The sequence below is a fragment of the Mustela putorius genome, unplaced genomic scaffold (assembly GCF_011764305.1).
Source record: "Mustela putorius furo isolate JIRA1106 unplaced genomic scaffold, ASM1176430v1.1 tig00000151_pilon_pilon_pilon, whole genome shotgun sequence".
Lineage (NCBI taxonomy): Eukaryota > Metazoa > Chordata > Mammalia > Carnivora > Mustelidae > Mustela > Mustela putorius.
This window is the reverse complement of record NW_025421296.1, coordinates 14585740-14611704: the sequence shown is the minus strand read 5'-3', so window position 1 is coordinate 14611704 and position 25965 is coordinate 14585740. Positions and strand designations below refer to the sequence as shown.

Here is a 25965-nt window from a genome sequence, read left to right as displayed (position 1 = left end):
ACTGGCCTACTTCCCTGGAGCAAGTGTTAACCGATCTATATGAGCTTTTGCTTATAGCTCCCTTCACCACTGAAGCTGTGCTTTTGCAACACAGCCGTAAAAGAGACAGGAGGTAAGTTAAAAGTAGTAGGTAAGTCAAAAAATCCTAGTTGGTGCCCATAAAAGACTGACCAAATGACCATGATGTTATGAACCAATCAGTCCAAACTACTCTCCAAGAATGCAGAAGAATCCTACAGTTGTAAAAATAATTCAAAACTCACATGAACCAGAAATTTTAAAGAAAGAACTATTCATTAAAACACAAAATAATACACCAAAATTTGGAATATGCTGTAACTAAAATATAAATTTCCTCCAATGTGTAACCAAAACCAAATGATGTATCTCAGCCAAATAAAGCATATACCACCATACTTCTTTTAATTGCCTATAGGTTGACTAAAAATTTCAGTTAATATATAGCAACAGCTTAGCCATGCAATATATGAATAGTTCATTGGTCTTTTCAGGAATTACATGATAACAGGTCATGGGGATCTAACCAAAAGAAGTTGGATATAATAAGATAAAGTTAGAAAATTAAAGACAGCAAGAGATGGTCATTATGCAGATTTTAGGATCAGGATACCAAAAGAAATTAAAAAAGAATTTAAATAGAGAACAAGATTTGCTGCTTGATGGGAAATTTAAAGTGAGACTGTTATTTTATTTTATTAATACTTCAAAATACCTTCTTGTAAGTATATAAAATGAAAATATATGGGATTTTATGTTTTGTCAAATAGCAGTATAAAGCAAAATATTAAGAAAAATAAAATATAGGGGATCTTATTTTAATATTAAAGAAATACAAAAACAAAATTCAGAGTTCATAAATGTTTGCCTTATCAAAATAATATTATTTGAGGAGAATATATTTAAAGTAAGTCCTACTTTTAAAAAAACTTTATTCTTTTTTAAAAGATTTATTTATTTTAGAGAGAGAGTGAGAAAGCACATGCACAAGCAAAGGGGAGGGGTAAAAGAAGAGGAGAAAGGGAGAGAATCTCAAGCAGACTCCCGACTGAGCATGGAGCCCCACCTGGGGCTCAATCTCATAACCCTGAGATCAAGATCTGAGCTGAAACTAAGAGTCAGACACTTAACTGACTGAGCCACCCAAGCACCGCCCCCCCCCCCAAAAAAAAACTTTAAAAGAAGATTATGGCATCATTTTAGTTGATCCTATAATAAGTATTTTATTATATAGATTATATCTGCTAAAAAATTAAACATGGTTGAATAACAGCATCTTGACCATTCAAGTTAAATGTGTTTGTAGAATTGAGTTCAAAGTGGCTCTTTTTACTTTAATAAGTCAAAGATCTAAATTTTTTTTCTTTTATTTAAGGATTGTAGGGGATTATGTTAAGTGAGATAAGTCAAGCAGAGAAAGACAATTATCATTTGGTTTCACCCATATGTGGGACATAAGCAATAGCACGGAGGACCATAGGGGAAGGGAGGGAAATCTGAAAGGGAAGAAATCAGAGAGGGAAACAAACCATGAGAGACTCTAGACTCTGGGAAAAAAAACTGAGGGTTATAGAGGGGAGGTGGATGGGGAGATGGGGTAGCTGGGTGCTCGGTATTAAGGAGGGCACGTGTTGTGATGAGCACTGGGTGTTATAAGCAACTAATGAAGCGTTGAACACTACATCAAAAACTAACGATGTATTATGTTTAGTTAACACATAACATTATGTGTTAGTTAACACATAATACATTTTTTATTAAAAAAATGAAAAAATAATTATTTCATTAAAAAATAAATAAAATTTGCATGCCTAACTAGAAATAAAATAAAATAAGTCAAAATAATGAGAGCTGTACAATTCATGACATTGGGGATAAGAATACTGTATTTTTGTACATTATATTAGTATACAATAGACCACATACATTCATTTTTTGGGTATATTCACAAATATAGTGTACACTCCTTTAATTTCCCTAGCATAGTATTTTACAAAATTTTACATAACAATTGTGCTACTAGCAGAAATTTTGTTAGCAGAAAACTCTGGGAAAATGGTTGCATTTAAAAAGCAAAAGACATAGTTGAGGCTGAAGTGGGGGTTGGGAGATGCACTTGCTCCTCCTCTCCCTACCACTTCCCTAGGCTGGGCTAACAAGACCACTGGGCTGCCAGGGCTCCCCCTGCTTTCTGGAGAGGAATGAGCCATGCTGGCTCAGTTCTTTCTTGGGGTAAATGGTTTTCAGCCCCAAACTTCAATCTTGAAAGAAAAAGAAATCTTAAATACAAGTATTTTCATGTTATTTTCAAACCATCCCCATGAATTCTGTGGACAAGCTTCAATCATCTTGCCATTTAAGCAATATCCCATTTTATTTTGTATGGCTAAAGTCTTGTGAGGACTGAAATCCTGTATGTCTTCTTGCTAACTTTAAACCTTATTCATACTTTATTTAAACATATTTATACTTTATGTATGTGTGTGTAGCAGGGTGTTTGGGGCTTCCTAGAGGAGTGTTTGTTTTGATTGTCTAGTCATTGGGCAACACCTTCTACAGCTGGAAGACAAACAGAACCCTTCCATGCATGCTTGTAAGGAAAAACCAGTTAACTTTGTCAAAAAACTCGGGGTTCAAAGTAAATTGCAGTTATTTAATAGAGCAAGACCTTTAAATTTTAATGAAAGATACTGAATAGAATGCAGAACCTTCCTCCATGCAGACACTGGCAAAATTCCACTTTGGTTCTCTTTTTTTTAATGTAATGTCAGAATGGAGTAAGTAACAGTGATTGTAAAATACACATGCTTTAAAATTACCTTTGAACAAAAATAGCAAAGGTAATTAATATTTAATTCATGACCCTGTGAATAAATTCAAGGTCATGTGAATTAGCTAGACAACCCCGAGGGAAGGAAAAAGTTTATTGTGGACGACTATATAAAAAATTATTTCTATTGTTTTTTTGGTTTCTATTTCATTGATTTCTGCTCTGATCTATAAGCACCATGTCCAAACATTTCAAATATCAAATTCCTACAAGCTTGTGATGCAGGCACATCTTTATTAATGAAAATGATGCCATTTGTTTACAAAGTAAAAATCATTAACTAATGATGGCGCTTGGAGCTTCTTTGTTTCTGGGGGTCAGTTACTCCCAGAAACACTCAAACCAGGGCCACATAAGTAAAATCAAGTTAATTTAGTAGAGATCTAAATGGAGATCAGGAAACACAAATGTCTAATTAGCACCGTAGTGAGTAAAGTACAGGTGTCCTTCTGTTCTCTAGTATGAACATTTTATTATCTTTTTCCCAAGATGTGCATATGTAAACTCACTAAAGAGTGGCTTCTGAATGGGCATTGAGAATGAAGCTTAATATAGGTTTAAAATTTGATGTAAGAATTAAATATTTTTACTTCCAATGGATAATTAAAACTATACCTCGTGTATTGGAAACTAATATAGTGACTTCTTTCTTTGAAATGGATGAAATTTGTGTATAAATAGTTCCATTAGGTATTATTAATATTTGTATGATGATGCAGTAAGAAGGAGAGACACATTATTTTTGTTATCTGGAACAGAGTTTCCCAATGCTGACCTTCTTATTAGTCACTGATTTTTTTCCTAGCAACTCCCACTGTGGTTTCTATTATAGATATTTTTCAGTGTTCAAAACAATGTTTTTCTCAATTTCAAGTAGGATAGATCGAGTATGGATGTTTAGAATAGAGATGTGCAGAAGGACAAATACTTTCCCTCAAGAGAGAGGGAAAGAGAGGGTGAGATAGAAGAGGCCACAAGGACGGAAGAGGAAGTCAGGGAGGCTGGAAGAAAGGGGGAGAAGGTAAGCATGGGGTGGCGGTGGACACAAGGAGATCATCAAGGATGAGCAGAAATGAAGACACTGAGCACAACCTAAAGTGGGAAAGAGTAGGAGATGCAGACACACCAAGAGGAGGGAAAGATGTGCCCACGAGGGAAAACAAAATACAATAGATGCAAATACAGACACAAACACAGAACTTCATCAAGTAATATGAGTCATATGGTAATTTTTTGGTTTTTAAATTTACTATTGACAAAAGACTTTTTAAGAGCATGTGGCTGTTTTATGACTACTATCATACATGCCAGTTGTATTTCTTGACATTTACCTGAATGCAGAAATTTGGTCCATAAATCTAGGTGCTTTCTTAGTTCCCTAAACTAAAATACTAGAAGCCTACAGATATGCACAAGGTCTTTGCTATGAAAAAGAATTGCCTGATATTTGGAATCCTCCCATTTATCCTTCTCTACTTCACCAGAACACGCTGCGAATCATTTCACAGAATTTGTTTCCATGCTGGGTGGGATAACATTTAAAAGGAGGATCAAGGGTTAAAATAGTGAAGTGAATACTGAGATAGTAGGAATCACCTACTTCAATATATCGTTATAATTATATGTATATAAATGTATGTGTAATGTCTCTGTGTGTGTGTGAGTATGTGTAAGTATATATGTATACACACAGAAATCTGCCAACTGTTTTAGCAGCCAAGTATCCTATTGAATCAGAAATAACTTGCTTTGAGAAGCTGCCCCTGATTTAGAAACACTCTGCTACAAAGAAGCCTACCAGTCCCACACATCCCTTCCTATAACCCAGCCCCTTCTGCACATCCCCGTGTCTTCCTTGCCATGTACCACCCCAGCTTCTGAGGAGCCACTTCCTGGCTAACTCTGTCCCCAGATTGCACCATTGGAGAGAGGCATGGTCCCAGCATGGCTCTACTGTCTCCCAACCTAGGATGCTGTTCAACTTCCTGGCCACTTGCAGGATGCCCCCATATTTCCTTTCACCAGTAGGGTAAGAGTGAATGACCATTTTGCCTGTGTCTTTATTCAAGTTTAACACACTATCACATAATCTTTTTAAAAAAAATTCATATTCCTATTCAGAATATTACAAAACTGTGCTTCCCTGAAAACACCAAAGCAATTGGGAACCCAGTTCTGAGCCAGAGATTGCTCATTTCATGTGGACAGCAGTGCTTCAGGTCATGGGAGGGCTCAGGATTCTCATTTCACCATTTAATCCACATGTTGGTTGGGTGCACTTCTGGGAGCTACCTTGTAAATCATTATTTACGAGGATGTTTCCGTGATTAATAAGTATCATGAAGTTAAAGACCTGTTTGTGGGCTTGGTCGACAGTGTTGTCAAGAGATCATCCTGCTTTTTTTAGATATAGAAATAAACTGAATGTCAAAGCTTAATTCATTAAAGCACAAAATCAGAAAAAAAATGAAGACATCTGGATCTTACAGTATAAGCTTTCTTCTGATGCATTATTTTTCATTGCTTTTAAAAATACAGAGCAGTCTTGGTCAGGATGGACGAGTAGAAGTGGGTTTGAAGTAACAAAGGGAATGGACCTTCATATACAGTCAAGGGAAAAGCTCTGTTCTTATCTGTCCCTTTTTCATTGACCCCGCTGCCCAAGCCACCCAAACCCAGCAGGCCAAGGACCAGGCTAATGGAAGAGATCACAATTCAAGCTAATTTCACTCATCTTTACAGAGTGCCTGCTTTCTGCCCATAGGAATTGCCTGGGCGGATACATTCTTACCCTTCCAACTCAGGTCAAACCCTCTCCAGTACTAACTGTTCATCTCTTGTGCTCCCTTACATAAATCCATTTTATAGAAATTATCACACTGTGTTTTCATGACCTTTGGGCTATTGCAAACATTGTGAGTTCTTGTCTTATTCCAGTGCCTTCTGTAGCACTCAAAAAACATTTATGCAAAATTTTTCAATTGCTCCTTATATGTGTCAGGCGCTATTCTAGATCTGGGGATATTATCAATGAAATAAAAGATAACAATTCTTGCTCTCAGAAAATTAACAATGGCATGAAAAGAGACAGATTAGAAACAAGGTAATAAGTAGTTGTACTGTATATTAAAAGGTATTCTTTCTTTTTTTTTCCACCAAAAATAAAACAGGGAAGGAGAAATTAACAGAGTAAAGAGCACCTCACTTTTATATTTGATAAAATATATTTGTAGAGGAAGACACTTTTGACAGTAGGAATATGACTTAGGAATGAATTAGAAGCCAGCTAGAGTAGGCTGGTTTGTATTTAAAGATACCATAGGAGTTTTGCTGGCTAATTAGTCTTGATTTTAATAGAACTAGGGAAAGAATCTATGAATTTGGAAGCAAAGAAGCTGTGGGTACTATGTAAAAATAGTTAAAGAGGATCAACATTAAATAGAAATTCCTTTACAATGAGTTACTAACTACATTATTTACTCTAAAAACAAACATTGGTGGACAATGTATAATATTTGATAACCTCTTGTACTAGGGATACAATGGCGAATAAAATTTTCTTTGTCTTTAAAAAGTTGACCCCAAAAAAGTGTATCAGAAAGCAGAATTGTATGTGACTAATTAAAATTTTTTAGTTTTTAATTTATTTATTTTTTGTTTGTTTGTTTTTAAATTTCACCACTCAAACTCTGAACTTAAAGGCAAGGGATCTGCTTTCTTTTGAATGGGTGGACAGATGAATGAATCAATAATAAAATAGCTATAATTCAACATAATAAGTGCTTTAGCACAAACAAGAAAAGAAGTGCATTGAGTACACAATGGAAAAAAGTATTAGTCAGCCGGGGAGGTCACAGGGACAGTTCATGGAGGAGATGACATTAATCATTTGCTTTAAAGGATGAGTATGAGTCCCATGTGGGAGAAGATGAAGGAAAGAATTTTCCAGAAATAGACTATAACAGAGTTGAAATGGAAAAACAATAATAAACACTAGCTTTAGGCATGGACTTTTCTTATAGGAAATAGTATGGCAGCAAGATTGGATGAATAAAATGTGAAGATGAAGGTAATTGGAAAAATGCTTTCCAAAAACAAAAAAAGAAAGAAAAAGGAGGTGGGGAGCCTGCGTGGCTCAGTTGGTTCAGTGTCCAAATGCTAATTTCATCTCAGGTCTGGATCTCAGATCCCTGAGATGGAGCCTGGCTTTGGGCTCCATGCTCAGCAGATTCTGCTTGAGATTCTCTCTCAGTACCCCTTCCCTCTTCTTTCTCTCTCTCTAAGATAAATAAATAAATCTTAAAAAAAATTTTTAAAATGCTTTCTACAAAAAAAAAAAATAAATAAGCAAGGGGAAAGATCATGCAAGGAAAATAAGATCAGTCACAAGAGGAGCCAAGGATAGTTTCAAAAGCAAAGTCGAACTCAGAAAGCAAGAGGTTAAATGTAACTATACTTTGGGATAGGGTTGGGGGTCAGTTAGGTAAATTCAGGGGCCAAGACTGAAAGTGCTATACAGAACTTTTCTTAATCAAAAAGCCAGCAAGACTCGACATTTGAACACCTCTACACAGTCACATGCTAGCCACGGACAGAACACCCAGAACCCAGCGCTGCTATTAACCCACTGCTCTTCCTACCACATGAGCCAGTCAAATCCCAAGTGAGGGTTTGCCTTAGTGTTATGAGAAGTCACCCATTGTGAGGACTGAAAACTCAAGAACACCATGTTTTGTTTGTGGGAGCTGACCCGTCAACACTGTGAGCCATACTTATTTCAGTTCACACTTCATGCAGAAAAAAATATTGCAAGATGTCAGAAACTTTTTTTTTTTTGAAAACATATCATGCAAGTGAAATGGGACTTCCAATGGTTACAGTTTACCTAAGAGGTAACAGTAAGAGATGAAATATTCTGCCGAAGATTAAAGTCAACCTCCTCCTTCAAGAAGGACTGAATTGAAACAAGCAGTAGCACTGAATAACTCTGTTTCACTAAAGGTGCTCAAGAGCAAAGTAAAGTAAATGGGAAAGTAAACTTCACAAGTAAACTGTGAAGAGCCTGAGCAAATTTGAAGGAACCTCAGCATATTAGTTACTAATATGTCAAAGTAGCAAGGCTATCATGTGACAGAAGGAAGTTGACAGTCTGAATTTTGCTTGAGACACAATTATTAAACTTTGGGAAGACACTGGATGACTATGGAGTCACCTACGAAGGTATTTAAAATGTTGTTTAAAAAGCATCCTTATATATTTTCTCTATCCAATGATCTGTGGAAAGTATTTAAAGCAGATTTGGTTGATTTCAAAAATTCCCAAGAGGTCAAAACAAAAACTCACAGGAGATCAAGGCTTGCGCTTTTTGCTACACTACTGTTAAAATTGTTCAGTATGCTGCTACTTTTCATCAAATAGAAATGCAAACAATGGGTTAATAGAAGTCCTAGGTTCTGGGGATTCTGTCAGTGACTAGCGTGTGACCTTGGAGAGATGTTCAAATGTCAGGCCTTGCTGCCTTCTTGGCTAAGGAAACTTCTGTGTAGCCATCATTAACATTAAGCCAAGAATTCATGAACTAAGAAAATCCCAAAGAAACTGAAATATATGACTTTCTTGCCAACCCGCACCATTGAAAATTAGCAACGAGAGAAAAGTTTTTCCAAATAAGTAGTAAAGTCTAAACTAGTGCTTCTCAAACATTAGTATGCATAGTAGTAGTTTAGCGATCTGTCAAAATGCAGGTTTAGTAAATCTGGGATGCGACTGAGGTTGCATTGCTAATAAGTTCCCAGGGATGTCAAGCATACTGACATTCTGAGTAGCCAGGCTTCGGGTCACATTTGATCCCCAAGCTGGAAGTTATCTCTCGCTGTACACGTCTGTAGCACTTTGCTCTCATCACTCATGGTGACGTCATCACATAACTCCCGGGACTTGTTACACTGATGTCATTAATTTTCCGTCTACTGCAATCCCTAGCTCTATACTTGGTGCAGAAGAAGCCCTGAATGAACAAATAGTGAAGGAAAAATTCATTCCTCAATAAAGAGTGGCAAATACTGCTGTTTAAAAAGAGGAGCTAAATGGATGAAAAAAATTATCTCTGTGGGTGAACTCTGCAAACCTGAAAGCACAGTGAGGTAAATCTTCACATGTGGCTCACAGTGGTGGCATTTTGTCATGGTTTTAGAAAATGTCTGATTTCTAGAGACATTCATGCCTTAGACTCTTTTAAGCCATTGGTTGACATAAACCACCAATATCCTTGTGATACTTTTTGAATGTAAAAATAAAAGGTAAAAAAAAATAAAGCACATTTTCTTGTTCTTATTTTTTTTCCAAGAGATTTTACTCTGGATATTTGTTTAGAAGCTCCATGCTATTTTTCTGAAATACAAACATTATAGTTTAAAGTAGAACATAAACAATTAAGTTGGGGAGTGTTGTTTCATCCTATGTAATCACACCTTTATATTTTATATATATATATATGCACGTACCTATTATGGTCTGTGCAAACTGGAAAATACACAGCCATTTAATCTTTAAGTTCAATGTTCTCTGAAGGGACAGTACCCTATTGTTGGCCCATTTCTAAATGCCTGTCATCAGCCTCAGGTGGGTGTTAAGTGACACACACACCTCCCACATTGTGAAATCAGTCTTTGAAATAAGTACAAGGCCCATGGTAGATCATCACCTGGGAGGTAGCGTGTTGAAAGAAAAAACAAACAGAGGAGACAAATATTTGTATCATCTCCTAAAACTTTAATATAGACATAAAATCACATGATCAATTCGTGGAAAAAATCTAGAAAGAAAAGACAAAGGGTGATTGGCACTCCGGTGATAAAGAAAAGGTGCTGGGGTTAGTGGATTATATGCCGACTTGAGTTATTAATTTATTGATAAAGTTCAAATAAATATTTTCCCCAAAAGTGGATGATGAATTGGAACACTGGTGTGTTAGTGTAGGTTCATTAATCATAACAAATGTCCTGCTCTGCTCAGGGAAAGTGTAGATAGTGGGGGACATTGTGTGTGTCAGGACACGGGGTCTATGGAGAGTCCCTGTATCTTCTACCTTCTGCTCAGTTATTCTGTGAACCTAAAGCCACTCTAAAAAGTAAAAAAAAAAAAGGGGGGGGGCATGGAGGTCGGCATGGAATGTGAGGGCTTGCAGTGGCGGAAAATAATATAGAGGCTGCATCAGGTACTGGGAAGAGTGGGATGTGCGCTGGACCACATACAGGACCTACGTTCTATTTCCCGTTCAGTCACTTACGACTCAGACATCTTGTATTAATCAGGCTCAGAAGCTAAATGTAGCTAATGTTGTTTGTCCTGACTACCCCTCCAGGTGGCTTGCACGGATCCAATTAGAAACTACCTATTCTTTCAACCACTCACTTGACACGCACATTTTGCAGGCCCACTCAATGGCAGTTTCAGTGCTAAATGCTATTAAAGGCTACGTAAGCACATAAATGTATGACAGAATTATAGTTAATGGAATTTTCTTGTTACAGAACAAACTCTTTTTAAAATTTCATTCTTTCACAGACCTGTACCCCTGGGTATAAAAATATATGTTTATAAAAAATTAAAAATAAAAAAAATAATAATAATTAAATAAAGGGGAAAAATTTAAAAAAAAATTTCATTCTTATTGGAAGTTTCCCTAATCTATTTCAAGATACTCTCTTACCCTAGTAAGTACAGTAGAGTAAACAGAATGATCTCTCTGGAGTGATTAACTCATCTTATGCCTCAGTGTCCCATGACCAACAACAGCCTGCCCACTACCCAGAGATGAGGATGAGGAAGGCACCCCAAGGTGGACACTTTTCTACATCTAATCCTTATCATCTGCTGCTTTGCTAATCAGTCTCACTTGCACCCAAAGTGGCCTATTATAAAATGAGTTTTCTTTAAGGTGTCAGGCTTTTGGATTCTAATTTATAGGCTTGGCAACAATATTTAGAAAGACATATTGCTAACATGAATGTAACAGATACGTTATAAAAGTCTAAAACATGAACTGAGCCCTGCATTTGAAAATCATAGGAATGAAAGGGGGAAAAAAAGTCTTTGTTCCTTCTTTTATCCAACCTTGTAATTATAGCTACTTATTTCCTTTAACCTGGATGATGGATTTATGAAACTCTTAACTTTAGAAATCCCACTTCTGTCTATTTTATTTCCTTTAGTTGTCATCTCCAGAAATCTCTGTGCAACAAGTAGTTGCAATAAAATCATACTTATTAAAAAAAACTCTATTGCCCCACCCCAAAATAGGGAAGAAAGCTATTAAGTATTAAGTAAAATGTTTAATTGATATAAAAACTCTTGTGAATGAAATAAGATAGAAGAAAAAAGAGAAAGCCATCTAAATCTGTAAGTCACAATTTTTTTCACATGTTGATTAAATGTTTTGATTAAATCTATAGCCTATTGATTATAGACTTTATAAAATACTTAACATTTTAAACTTACAAGAAAATGCCGAATGATACAGTTCTTAAATGAAGAAAGAAAGTATATAAAATAAAATACAGTAAAAAAAGACAACCAAATGGTAATTTTCATCAGAAAACTTGCCAACCAATTGGTGAGCAGCAATAAGACCATGAAAGGACAGTGGCATTTGACTCTAATACACTTAAGAGTCTTGAATTTATTTGTGTCTCTAAGTAGTCACATAGGAAAGCCATTTCAGAGGCTAGAATATATTTTCCTAATTAGAGGAAAGGGCCGGACTGGTGTAAAACATTTTGCCAATGCATGAGACAATTACCAATATTAGTAGATGAAACAGCATTCAGATCAGATTAAGGATAATAGTAATAAAAGAAAAGCAGAGATAATACAATGGTCATGATTTAGAAAGACATGAGAATGCCTTCTCGACATCACCTGTAACCTGGATTGTGTTGGAGGAAAGACTGGAAATGCTAATAAGGAATGTGATTAAAGGTGGGCCTGTGGTTATAAATTGCTTTTTTAATGGTGGTGATAGTAGCTGACATAGAGTATAATAAGAAGATGAGAATGTCACTATCAATTTTTATTAGTGTCATGAACAATATACAGTATATTTAAATTAGCTTCACTTGTATTAGTATTTTTGTAAGTAGTAGGTCTAGAAGCAACAACATGTCCAATGCATTCTAAAAAGAAGAACTAAATAAAGTTGCCAATGTTCCCTAGAAAATGGCCATAACTTTTACACCGGAAAAAAGGTGCCACATATCCTAAGATACTCAGAATTCAGGCACATAAAAATTCTGGATTCTAGAGCACAACAAATCTGCAGAATAAATTGGAGGAGCAATTGTAGCAAATGAATAAATTCATACAAAAATGTCAAAGACACTAAAAATACAACCTTCTATATAAATCGGAATGCTTTCCCAAGATTCACGTAGAATGATAGTTCAGGTCTACCCCTGAGTCAACTTAAATCATGTAAGAAACAATTTGGAATCTATTTGGTCTAAGCATGAATATTTTGTTGAAAGTAAGTAATAATAAAATTAAAAAATCAGTTAGTAATTCTTATAAACTTGTTCTCACTAAAGAAAAATAGGTGAATTTGGGTTTGCTAGTGAATTTTCCCAGCAATTATCACCAGCTTTCTGAGTTGGTCTGATGACAAATTAGGTAAAATTGAATATCTGACAAAAAATAACTCGTAGAGAATTAGGAAAATAGGAAATATTTTTACTTTTAATCATAACATTTTCTTTGTTCAAATTCCAGACACCTAAACTGTTGAAAAACAGGCCGTAAGGGTTAAAATATAGAATTTCAAGAATCCAGCTGCTGACAATATGAATAAGCCATTTCTTTTTAAATTGTATTCTAGATGAGTAGTATTGCGTATGTGAGAAATCATAGCTTGGGGGTTAAGAGCCTGTCCTGAGTCAGAAGTCTGGACTACTTACTAGCTGTGTAATGTTAGAGTAGTTATTTTCATTTTCTTCATCTGAAAATTGGAAAAACCATAGTTGCTACCTTATAAAGTTCTTGTGAGGATTAAATGAGACAGTAGCGTGATGAAGAATGCTCAAGAGTGTCTGGTACACGACAAGACCTCAATATTCTATTAGTTTTATTACAATTACTAAAGCTAACAGTGTGCTTAAGTAGTAATCTCTATTTTTCCAGGAAGTTTATATTAAACATTTTTTTTTCCTACAGAGTTGCTTCTCTTGCTAATTCCTCCCTTTTTCTTTATGAATTACAAATTTCTCCTTAAGCCAAAACACACACTCATTCATTTCTTCAAAATTCTCTTTTTCAAGTTATTTTTCAAGACATATCACCCAAAGTCTCACTTCCCTCCCAAGAATGGTTTGAGTCCCTAAAAAGACTGACTGGAGACATAGTCACTTCGACAGTTAGGGAAGACCATGAGTTCCTGCGTACCCTGTTTCTGCTTGGACCAGTAGGAAACCACTGATTAATAGGGAAACATCTCATGCCCTTTAAGCCCTTGATCATTTTAAACTTCTCTTGATAATTCTATAGGAAACATAAAGTCTCCAAACATATAGGAATTTTAAATGAGAGCATATTTAAAAACAAGTGATTAAGTCAGACACTTCATTCATTTAATCCTGTCCTGATATGTGGGTGCGTTCTCCTTTCTGCTCAAGAAATTTAAAATGTAAAATGTAAACTTCTCAATCATGAAATTGAAAATATAAGCAGGACCGGGGACTCCCTACTAACAAATTTCCACAGAGAAGGGCATTAGCCTGAAACTTGAACTCCATTCTGATAGATGTACCAAAACTGTGACAGAATGAATCTTCTGAAACATGGAAATAACTAAAAGAGCCTTTTCTTTAGGAAATCACAGAACACAGTTGCTTGGAAAAATAGCCATGTAAACGTCCATGGATACAGTGTAAATTTCAAAGTGTATCAAACGCTGTTACACAACTTCCTGTTTTCAAACATTTCCCTGAGGAACACATATAGACCATTGTTTTTTTCAGAAAGGTGAAAGTGGATTAAATGGTAGGTGTGAGACTTGGTTTGCAATAGCATATAAAGGACAAGGGACAAAGGATTCATCTTGCTCCTGACACAATTTCTCTAAAAAATATCACTGATACAAAATATGTATGTCAGCATGTGTTTCCTTTTAAAAATGCACTTTAAAAAAAAGATAAATTACATCTTGAAAGAAACTCTGCAAAAACAAAACAAAACAAACTCCACAATTAATTGGGGTTTATTCTGCAAAACCTACGATGATGGAATTTCCATAACATTGTCTTAGGTACATTAATAGTCTCTAAGGTGAAAATGCATGGACACACCCACAAACCTACTATCTTCCAATGTCTACAGTTAAAAATTTATATGATAGAGTTATCTAATTATTTAAAACAAAAACTTGAGAACTTGGGACTTGGGTCATTTTTTAATCAGGCTCACAGATGACAATTCAGTTCTTCACTAGTGCACAAACCAACCACAGGCAAGGTATGGACACAAAAGTGGCAAACACTCCTTGGAAGGAAGTGGGAAACTACATTATAGCAAAATGTTGTGTTTTGTTATCAAAATGGGAGCCCTAATTGTTTTGAACCAATTATGGGTAGTTTCTCCCTTTCTCTTCTCCTTTGCAACATAGACAAATAAGCCTGTTGGCTTATTCCTCCTACTACCACAGGGATTCTCAGGTTTGAAATGTACAAAAGCCTTCTAATAATTAAAGCCAACTGATACTATACAAAGTAACATGGGACAAATCTTACCTGAGCTCCTGAATTAGAGAATCTATTGGCACTGTTGACAAAAAGAAAGAAAAATCAGTTTAATTTTGAAAACTGTATGACTGAAACTTTTCACCCATCTAAAAATAATGACGAATAAATGGTTAATACAAACCCCACTTAACTTCCCACTGGGTGGATAGATTATTTCTGGTTCTGGTTCTTTGGAGTGGATACCAGTGGGTAGATGAATATGATCCAGAACAGATGATTCAGGGTTTAGTGCCTTAGATGACTCTGGGACCTTGCATTAATGGATTGGATTTTCCAAATACCTATCTTTAGAGATTCATTGAAAACTTACAAGAACAGGAAGGACTTGAATTATTTTTAAATCAATTTTATTGTTCATATGAAATGTTTCAAAATAATCCTAAACTGACACTTTTATTGACATTAGACAAGTATTTATATAAAATGGAAAGTTTTACTAAGTGGATGCATCCCAAGATAATATTCCATAAATTTCATATGTATAGAAAGAGGAAAATATGCTTTAGCCATGCTAATATCAACATGGTTTTAAAAATAAGAATCTTGTAAAAAAAAAAAAGCTTTGATTTTTTTCTGACAAGTGATGGGAATTAAAGAAGTTCATGTTTATAAATACCTGCCTACACAAGGATAAGCAGCATATTGAGAAAGACAACAGGTGGTTTTAAAGATTACTCATGACACACGAGAAACAGTTGTTTCATTTCTAGAAGAACATTTTGGCTCTATTTAAGGGTGTGTATTATGTGCCAAAAGAATTCAAAGTACAAAAAGAATTGCAAATTAAAAGACCCACATTTTAAAAGTATGCTAGAATAGTGTGCTTTTAGAAGTCAAAAGAAGGGATTCATATTCAAACACAGTCCCTAGAATGCTGGTATTTATGGCAGATGCAAGTTTATCCTAAATAACAATACAAATCATTTTTTTCCCTTCAACTTGTATTCTATTGAGAAGTTTGCGGCATAAAAATTTAATGTTTAGAACTACTGCATTCCAAATATTAGAATATATGATGTAATTACTTTAAATGTAACTTGAAGTAAAACTGGGTACTACCATGGTATGAAACTACTGTTTGGATAGAGAACGTTCCTGCATCTTGTAAAGCATTATTCTGCCTTTTGGTTGTCATAGCTAATGATTTTTACTGAAATGGTTACATTTTAACTGAAAAAAGTCATCCTGGAATTTACTAAAAATTTTGGGATTCTGGACTTTACTCAAACAGGCATTATTTACCTTGACTACAAATAGAAACATAGCTAAGGAAAGCATTTCATCTGATTAGCCCACTTTCAACAGTAAATCTCAAAAACCCTTCCTTAGCAAGGCTAACTGGGAGAAGAGTCAGGTGGGGAATGGCTATCCAGAGTGTTTTCAGAGGCTATGGTAAAACTACAGTTTTCCATTTAGAATTAAGGGTCACAAAAATATAGCTAATTATAATAAAAGTTATTTTCCTTAAGGGGTATTATTGCCAGTCAATCCTGTTTTCCAGATGTTTAGATCATCAAGGGCCTGTTTATATTTCAATATTACATTACCATCTGTTGGTTACAAAAAGAGAAGGATAACCGGCAAGTTAAACCTTTCAAACGTTACTTTGCGGAGCTGCCGGAAATTCCCAGCAGGGACAGGCAAAAAACAAACATCATCATTTTACTTGAACTAAGTTTAGATTGGGAGCCACTAAACCAGATAACATAAAAATCAAAATCTGCTTTGGCAGTAAACTAACAATTCTGTCTTTTCCCTTGACCATTAAAGGTCACTTCAATAATTTGAAGGTCTCCATGAAGCATTCTTCCCTTGCTGACCCTTATGTTGTTTTGCAGGATGTTTTAAATCTACTCATGATTGCCATTTTGTAAAAATTAGCATCACACATCATTGGGACTTTTCTGAGTCCTTTAGCTCCTGGTTCATAATATTTTGCCTCTCAATGCCATGATCCAATGTCCTAGCTTGATTTAAAAAAAAGAAGCCCTGAGGAAGTTGTAATGATTCTAACTACACATTAGGGACTGACTACTGGAACTTCCATATTTCATGGTGTGGTGGGCACGGTGTCATGGAACCTGCTTGCTAACTCACCCTTGGTTCCTTTAGAGCGGGTACGCAGTGTTTTATCTTCAGCCTCTGCATCCATCTGTAACATGAACACAAAGTCCTGAGGTCATTCCTTTGACATTGACCAAATTACAAAAACATGTCCTTGCCAGTTCTGAGGGTCATAATGAAAAACAGAGTAGTCCTCTAAGCTCTTGAATAGCACCCTGCCTCGGCAGGTAAGTAGCTGCGACTGCTCTTGCAGTCCATGAGTTTTGGAAATACTTTTATAGATGCTGAAACCAGAGGGAACAGTGAGAAGAGGGCAGATGTCCTTGTCCATAAGTGTTTGCTAGCAATTCAAACATTTCTGGCATTACAAAAATTGAAAGAAAAAAAAAAGGATTGTCTGATTAACAGTGGTTGTGAAGTAGACAAAACCTCAAATGCCAAACAAAAGGTTTCAGACTAATTTACTAAAACCTGATTCTAATGCAATGTGCTTTCTTTTCAGGTGTGGAGGTGTGGAGGTTTTTTAAATTTTTTTACTAGACCTTGTCTGATATGTACCTCTTTCTACTTCAGGAAAAGTATTTCCCTGTGTAAAAAAGCAACATGAAGGCCAATCACTGAAATGCCCCCATTTCAAAATACCACTGGAAGTGTTAATCATCAAATGACATACATTTACTTCCAGAATTCCAGAATAAATATTGGTTCTAATCATGCAAATCTGTGAGGAAAGTGAAATTTGAGTGCTGCATGTGTCTGCATCAAACTCCCTAAAACATCATTACTAAATATCTTAAAAGTAATCAAATAAACTATTGAAAGAATAGAAAGACTTTAAAAAGCCTGCTGTTTTTGTCCCTCTGGAGATAGTCAGACATGACTACTCCCATTGTTTTCACTAGAATCTTCCAATAATGTCTAGTTTAATTCACCTTTGCACATTATCAAAAGGAGTCCTTAAATAGTGAGAAGTTATTTTGCTTGAAAATGAGAAGCAGGCAGAAGGTGCTGTCCGTGGTGCCCATCCTTAAATCCTGACATAGCGTGTATGTGGTATGACTGCAATGGTAATGGGAGGCGCATCTCTGCTCTCTCAGGCTGAGTTGTGATTGAAGGCACTGACCTGCCATAGACTTATAATAGGGGAGCAGGTGTGGCAATGATGGACTTTAATTTCCTTTAATAAACCTTTTATGTGCCACACTTTTACTGCCATTCGACGCTCTCCAAGGTCCTGCACATAATAGGTTCATTACTTTTGATTACTATAGTCTATTGAGACAAACAACTCCAGAACACACTATATATTATGTTCAGTTAAACCAATATAGACTATTTATCCATTGTGCATTTTTTCACCTGCAACACTACAGACAAAATTAACGACAGCTCTTGTAAGCTAAAACTATTAAAACCACCAGTACTCTTTTGTCATCATTTCATAATAAACACCACACCAATCACTGAACTGTTTTTTAAATTAGCAAACAAAAAGTGTTCACTGCTTTTGCTAAGCTGCAGTCGCTTTAGTCTAAATAAAATGGTCCATCATTATGAATATTTTAAAACTACATAATAAAAGGAAACAACAATAAAAGAGAGGTGATTTTTTTTCCTGTAGATTTTCCTTCTTTTAAAACCACATGTATTTATGACAGATGCGACATTGCCTAGGATTAAAATGGGTTGGTTTACTCAGGATGGTGAGCACTGCTTTGTGAAATCCTCCTCCATCATGAGTATCTCTGTTGCATATAAAGTGGCTCAACTCAAGCAAACTCCCCTCCATGTGTTAAATGAGTAACTCGGTTAAGAGAGATCAGCAGCAGGAGGATTAAAACAATGAAAAACACCAACTATTTCTGAGGAGACTACTCCCGTGGGTGAGTACCAACTCAACACAACTCTAATATTTTCCTGCCACACAGGTGCTACGAGCTCTCCCTAACCAATATGAAAAATCTCTCCTGAAAGGCAAGTGAAGATTGAACTCCATGAGTTTCTTTACCAAAACTGAAATACAGGTTGCAAACAGTGCCAGCAGGTACATATAAAAGTTTTAGAAACCTACTTAAATGTAGCCTTCCTTATAACAGCTTTAAGACTAATTCTATTTTGCAATTCAGCTATTCCCTTGGACCTGACGGGTCTGCAGCCACCCCATGAGCTGCCTCCCCCATAAAGTCATTGGAAAGAATGCATAAATATTCATGGACCTCCGCTTGATTATGCTTGGAATGCTAGTCTCATAATTGCATTTCGTGGTGCTATTGTCCTCTTGGTGGTACAGCATATATATCCTATGTAAACATTTTAAAGACTGGTAACTCATAAAGCTAAGTTTTCAAATTTAACTTGTGAGCCAAGTTATATGAGTGAATTGGATTGAGATCATAATATATAATCCATTGATTTCAAATTCTTTCTCTGTTTCACAACCAAAGAACAATAGAAGTTACTAAGTTCAGAAGAAGATCAGAAACCTAAAGCAATGTGCTTTCTTTTCAGGGGTGGAAGTTTTTAACATTCATGAGATGGCTTGCTCTCCTGACAGATCTCAATCTGAAGATAAGACTTTGTTTTCTAAAACCTTATATACGGGAGGAGAAATTTCTAACTATTCTTTTATATGGACTATTCTTGTGGATTTTAATAAACTCCCAATAATTGGACTTAATTTTTTAAAAGTCATATTCAGTGAGTACCTTTTGCTGGGAATGGTGCATTAAAGAGATTTCTACCTCAGTGCATGGGGTAAGTATGGCAGGGCAGGGGTGGGGGTGAAATTCCCACTCTTTAAACTTCTTCCAGACCTATAGAGAAGGCCCATGGCTATGGTGTGATCCAGGAGACGGACCTAACTAATATGTGCTACAATATGGGAAACTACACTTTTCACTGGGAACATTTTTTTTTTTTTTTCTGTTGTAAGAGGAGACTTGATCATTTTTACTGCGGAAGTCCCAAATGCTATTGACAAGTCTCCAATGAATCTGGCAAATCTTTTTTTTGAATCTGGCAAATCTTAATGAGTCATTTCCTTTCTCAAAACAGAGATCTAATTTCCTTAAAAAAAAAGACAACTGTCCTTCTTGAGGTTTCTTAGAACCTTTGTTTATCTCATTTTGTTGTTTATGAATGGGAACAAGTCAAGATATTTTCTGGGATTCCTATAATGGTTTCCTCCTGGCTCTGATAATTTACTTCTCAATAGAGATAAAATATTAAAAATACGTTTTGCCATTTGTTTTTCCTAATCTCAAACTACTTTAAGAAAATTCGCTTAACCTATAAGTATGAAGATTTTTATGTACAAATATGTGAAAAGGAGAAAAAAGTGGTTCTTACCTGGTATTCATAATAAAGCCATGAAAAAAAATTTACAAGATTTCATTCTCTGGGAAGAGGAGTTAATACGAGGAAAAATGGCAAGAGGGAAAGAAACTTATGAGATAAAGAAGGCAAAGAAGTGAAACTTGCAGGAAGGATATGCAAGATCCAATAAGAAGTAAGTAGATAGATAATGAAGAGGAAAAATGAACATAAAAATGAAATTAAACTACTTAGTTGAATTTGGAAACCTGTTACTTAACATCCTTATATACTTGCAACCTATATTCAGGTACCCATTGGAAATTCCTCCTTGCTTTTACTTGATCATATTTTCTTACTGGCCCTCACATCAGCAGATCTCCTGTCCACATCACCCAGTGTATAGATCAGGAGCCTTCCTCTGAGCTGAAGAGAAAGTCCTGAAATTGTTGGTTTGTAGAAAGGAGAGCCTCAAGGAACAGGACACAAAGTTTATAAAATCAATTTTGTTTTCAGTCACACTAGCAAATTACTGCTATGTGAGGAAGTTTAGTTCCCTTTGATTTTATTTTTTACTCAAAATCCTATTTAAACCTAATGGTAAAAAAAAAATTCTCCAAGTAAATATTTAATCATTTCTTAAAAACTGGATAAAAAAAAATATCTCTTGGTGATGTTGAAGTTTTATTTTTCCTTTCAACAGAACTATAGACTAGACTGGTGTCCTAGATAGGTAAATAGATAGATAGATGATAGATAAGATGGATACAAATATGTATGAGTAATCTTGAATTTGTTACATTAATATAAAAAGTCATAGTGATCATAATGTTTTGAGCACAACTTCTCAAAATCCTGATACAATTAAACTTCATACTCTACTAACACATAATCTTATGATGGTAACTATCTTTAATTTGAGAAGTCCTTCACATACACTCAACTTGCAATAATTTCCATTTATAACAAGATTTCATTGTGTTTCCCTCCTCAGAGTTTTGGACTGGCAATGCATTTTTGTAGGTTGTGCCACATGACTCTTGTTAGATGTCATTTCAATCCCAGGGAACACGTGGCAATGGAGAGAGGAAGCTCTATGGCTGCTGAGAAGAGGTCCTAGGGTCCTCTCTATGAGGAGTCTTTTATCCTCAGTGGATGCTTCCTTTACAAAAATCAATTAAAAAAAAAAATAACAAAGAGAAACTCGGGAAGTTGGAAAGGGCTAAGCCCAGAAAATGAAACAACTGGAGGATGCCAGTATCTTAGAATGAAATTTGGCCAGATTGAAGAACAAAGAACCTTACACTGAGTGCCCTTTCTTTTGCTGATTCTGGCATCATTTTCTTTTAAATGCAGGTTTGGATCAGCCCAAAACGGCAGCAAAAGCTGTCTCCTCTTATACAGGGAATGGATGGGGAACATGAGTTCTAATACTAAAAGAATAGTTTTCTTGTTGAAAGAATATTGAGGTGGAATGTTCAAGTATTTGTTTTCTCTCTTTTAACTCTCTTTTTACTTTTCTGGTTTTATTTTCATATGTTTCTTATTTGCTCAGAAAGAAGACATCAAAAAGTGAATTTTTAAAAAATGTAAACTAATAAAAACTGTTTTTTTGCATCATTCAAGATATCATATTAATTTTCTCTACCTTCTCTAAGTCCTTTATTTTAGAAAAAATGAAAATTTTCTGAATCCTTTATCTTTATCTCTGATTCCAACTCCCTGTTCCTACTTATATGTTTCTTATTATACTATCTTTGGTTCTGCACAGAAAGCTAAGGAATAGAATGATGTGTCCCCTTTAGATTTAGAATACCTCTCTTGTCTGCCCTAATCTTTCCCAACCTGACAAAAACTACACCTAAGGAAGAAACAGACTCAGTCCACCATCAGATCAAGTGCAGTTCTCTGGAAAACTCTTCTTTCTGAGAGCCAATTTCATTCCCATTCCCCTTAGAGGAAGTGATTCTCACAGGGATTTCCAGAGTCACGTGGAAATGCACTCCAGTAAAAGAAATCTTCGACCTGAGACAAGCTTGAGTCGCTTTATAAGGAAGTTCGTCTATTTTGAGTTTCATTTTTCATTTCTGAGTTGTCACTGCTTTGTCGACTCCATCCTGTAACTTCACACAACTGGCAAAGCTGAATATAAACCAAAGCCATATGTTTGTGTCCTTTTGCCAAACGACTCCAGCAAATAGTTCTATTATTCCCTTAGGTAGCCAACGTGTGCCAAGGATTTCTATTAGTCGCCGTACCACGGCCTCTGAGTCACAGCTTTGTGATATAAGGGGGCAATCGCCAGCTTTATGTTTTAGGAGACTTTTTGTGTATTTTTTAAAATATGCCCGGTTTAAAGACAATGTGGGTTAAATAATACCCTAAAAGGGCCTTAAGAATTTTTTTTCTTACTGATATATTAAGATGTATGTGTACAAATATGTAATTGTTGGAAGACAAGCTACTTCATATAGAGATAAATTATTTTTAATAGGTTTTTCCCAAGGACAACTTAATTCTTAATGTTTGTAGGAATTAACTTCAGAAGTCATCTACAATGCTTTTAAAAACATGCTTTTAAACTATCTCTTATTTATTCTTAATCCTTCAGTAAACTGATTCCTAATACAAATGAATTTAAATGTATTTTTAAAGACAATTTTAATGCTGAAGCTTTCTTTAGGGGTAAACATGTATGAATAAATAATATAAACCAATCAATATGCAAAAGGACTCTACCTGTTTAATATTTTTAAATATTAAAATGATCATGCTTCTGACAAAATTCCAAATCCAAATTCAGCACTATCAATAAATTCCTTTCAAAGCAAATCCACCAAGTGCTGTTATAAAGGAGAGCTTTTATATAAATGCCTTGATTGGATACATTTTATTTCAACACAAAATGTTGCCTTACCTCTCTTTTTCTTCAGGTAACTTGTCTGCCAACTTGGTTTGCCCTGCTCTGTCAAAGTGACAAAATTTCTTTGTCCACCTCAGTGAGAAGTCCTTAAATTCATTCTATTAAGATCAAAATTAAAAGGAGGAAAGAGTATAAAATTAAACAGAAGATCAGTAGTAAACAATGAAGTGAACAATAATGCATTAACACTTTTACCTGTAATCTGGTTGGGCTCTACCATAGACAGAACGAAAAATTGTATACTACAATATCAATGAGTAAAAGACATTTATATTTTTAAAGGTAGTCAAATTCATTCTCGTCTTAATTACTAAACTATATATGTATATATTACGTCTTCAATTTGGTAGGGAAATTGGATAGTATTATCTACTAGTATTTTTACTATTATCATTAGTATTCTTACTTTTAACCACCAAAAGAAGTTCAGACAAGATTTGGAAAGTACTCTACTCAAGAAATCACAAAGACAGGTTCAAAATTCATCCTGTTCTTGTTAAGAGCTCTCTTGAATGAGACTTTCATATAATGCTCGTAATTCTCTTTGCCAATATTTTATCTTGCTTTTCATAGAAACGATTTACCCTTGTTTTACTCTGCATTCAGACATACCACAGAGAGCTGCTTCACCTTTATTTTGTCCCAGGAATGGGAAGAGAATCTGTCTTCAGACCATTTGGCCTTTGAGAGGAAACTTTGAAATTCAGCATAGTACATTCAGCATCCTAGAGCAGGACTATTTATACAAATATCACGTATATCAATGCACATCTAAAATGTGTATGTCTGGCAGTTCTGGTATTTTAAAACACAAGCTACCAACCTTCCTTGCAGAAGATTTCTATCTTCCTGTATTTTACCCCTTGCAGTAGATTGAAGTGCGTGGCTTTTTAACCATAGATTTCTGTATTGCTTGTAAGCTTTGACCAGACATTAAGCAGCTCTTCTTCAACTCAAGTCATCAACTGTTCCTGGGAAAAAATAGGTATAAAACTCTCTCAAGTGATAGAGCAGATTATTGAACATGATGTCAGAATTGGAAAGGGGCACAGGAGCTTGGGAATTCTTAGTTTGTGTTTGAGTGCAACTGGGGAAAAAAAAAAAAGTCATTCTGTACAAATGGCATTTGGCTGATTCTACTTCACTCTCAGTTCAGAAAGAGTCCCGAAGCTTTCCACCTGCCTATTCCCTTTTGTTTGCCACACTCTAACCTAAAACAAAAGATCCTGGAAAACAGTCACACTGGTGAGCAAAGCTCTTTCTAAATCCTGAAAGTAATGGCTTTTTGTCTAATACCCTATCGTGTTATGTATTTATTAGCAATACATTTTCCATTTATTTTCTCAAAGATTGCCAATAAAGAACTGAATCACATAAGGGAGTAGCTGTAAACCCTCTGAGTTCCCTAATGTCAAACTCATTAGCATCCGAATAAGCACACAGCAGCACATCATCTGCACAATTGCAATTTTTTACTACTTTTAATAGCGTTTCTCAAAGGGCTCATTTTCAACTTTCTTCAGTGGTTAGTTGGTTCTCAGGGGAAAAGTAGCTTCCTGACGCTCGCAGCTTCCACTCAACAACCCGGCCGTTTGCTGTCAGATGCATCAGCCCTCTGCCCTAACCCCATCTGCTGTCTCTCCCCTCCCTAGGGAGGAGAGTTAAGGCAGCACAGCTGAGATCAACTTGGAGAAGTGCGCAGAGGGCGCCAGCAAAATATAAGTTTAGAAATATGATTTGACACAAAGGGGCTCGAGAAGTCCAAGTACACCAAAATACAAATGGGAAATTCGAGCCCTTTAGAGGCTCCCCATCCCATGTGTCTATCATTAACAAATCCACCCCCAGGCCCCCCTCCAATCCCGCTTTTTGGAAACACACTCTTGGCTGCTACCAAAAGGAATCTTCCACAGAAATTGGTTCCCTCTGTTCCTTACATGTGTCCTATTAGTACAGCAAGAGAATACCTTTAAAAACCCACTTTTATTAATTGCCATACTTCAGTCTCTTTCACTGGTCTTGAATCATTTTGTAAAACTTCAGGACTTGCTAATATATTCATAGAAAACAGACATTCTAGAACTGTTAAGACTTGGAATCTTGACCAAGTTCCCACAACTGGCAAGACCATTAGTTCTAGCCCCACTACCAGGATGAACACTTTTTCATTAAAGCTCACATTTTTATGAAACGGCAATCTTAAAAGATAAAACCAGATGACAATTACCAAAGTGTTAGTAGCCTAATGGGCTACACGGTCCTCAAATGTGCTGTCTAATTAAGACATGGCTTTACTTGTTAAATGGAGTCATCACAAAGTACTTCATTTATCTGCTTTACTATATGCCAATAATTAGGGCCTCTCAGTTCTTTACAGCTGCTTCATGGGTGACTACTTGCTTCTGAAAAAGACAGTTCCTTCAACCAATGATGCATTAGAATGAATCTGCTGTGTTATTTTTTTAAAAGGGTATATCAGACTATGTTCTATTGGCAGTCTGGGGTTGGGAGGGAGTGAATGACCTAAAGTGATATGATGTGTATGTCAGTCGTATCCTGACAGAGAGAACCACAGATGTATTTGTGGTTCCAAAAAACACAATATATTTTTTTAAATCCTCTGAACTACACTCAAAGTAAAAAATCTGATGATAGAGCCAATAAATTTAATAAGAAAGCTATGTCACACTTGTAGCCCTTTAACTAATAACTAAAAGGAGCTCACCATGACCACCAATCTCTTTTTGGAATTTCTCACCAATGGAACAGGAGTGTTGTATTTCAGTCAGGATGGAAATGTATGGCAGGAACTTCTCGGAAGTTTAAAATGTTAATACAGGCTGCAGAGATCACTCTCAGAGTTAGTTTCTTAAAGAGTAAGATAAAAACAGAAGAATGCCAGCATATTTACCCTAGCACTGCTATCCTTTGAGGCCATGTCTCCACAACTTCTAACAGTCTTAATCTCCTGACCATTTTTCAAAGATTAAAATCTTCAACAATTGTTCATCAGGTAGAATGATGAGAAG

The 25965-nt window shown here is 35.7% G+C and overlaps 1 protein-coding gene across 6 annotated transcripts in view; it reads right to left on the bottom strand.

The window, feature by feature from the left end:
- LOC101691044 (ST18 C2H2C-type zinc finger transcription factor) overlaps positions 1–25965 on the bottom strand; it is a 297811-nt gene that overhangs the window by 81450 nt on the left and 190396 nt on the right. For all 6 annotated transcript variants that reach the window (XM_045075798.1, XM_004777517.3, XM_045075797.1 and 3 more), the window contains 4 exons: positions 23760–23907; positions 22931–23034; positions 16735–16789; positions 14626–14656 (listed from right to left, as the gene is read on the bottom strand). In XM_045075798.1, the coding sequence (XP_044931733.1) occupies positions 14626–14656; positions 16735–16789 (86 nt within the window). In that variant the 5' untranslated portion in view covers positions 22931–23034; positions 23760–23907. The remainder of the gene's footprint in view (positions 1–14625; positions 14657–16734; positions 16790–22930; positions 23035–23759; positions 23908–25965) is intronic.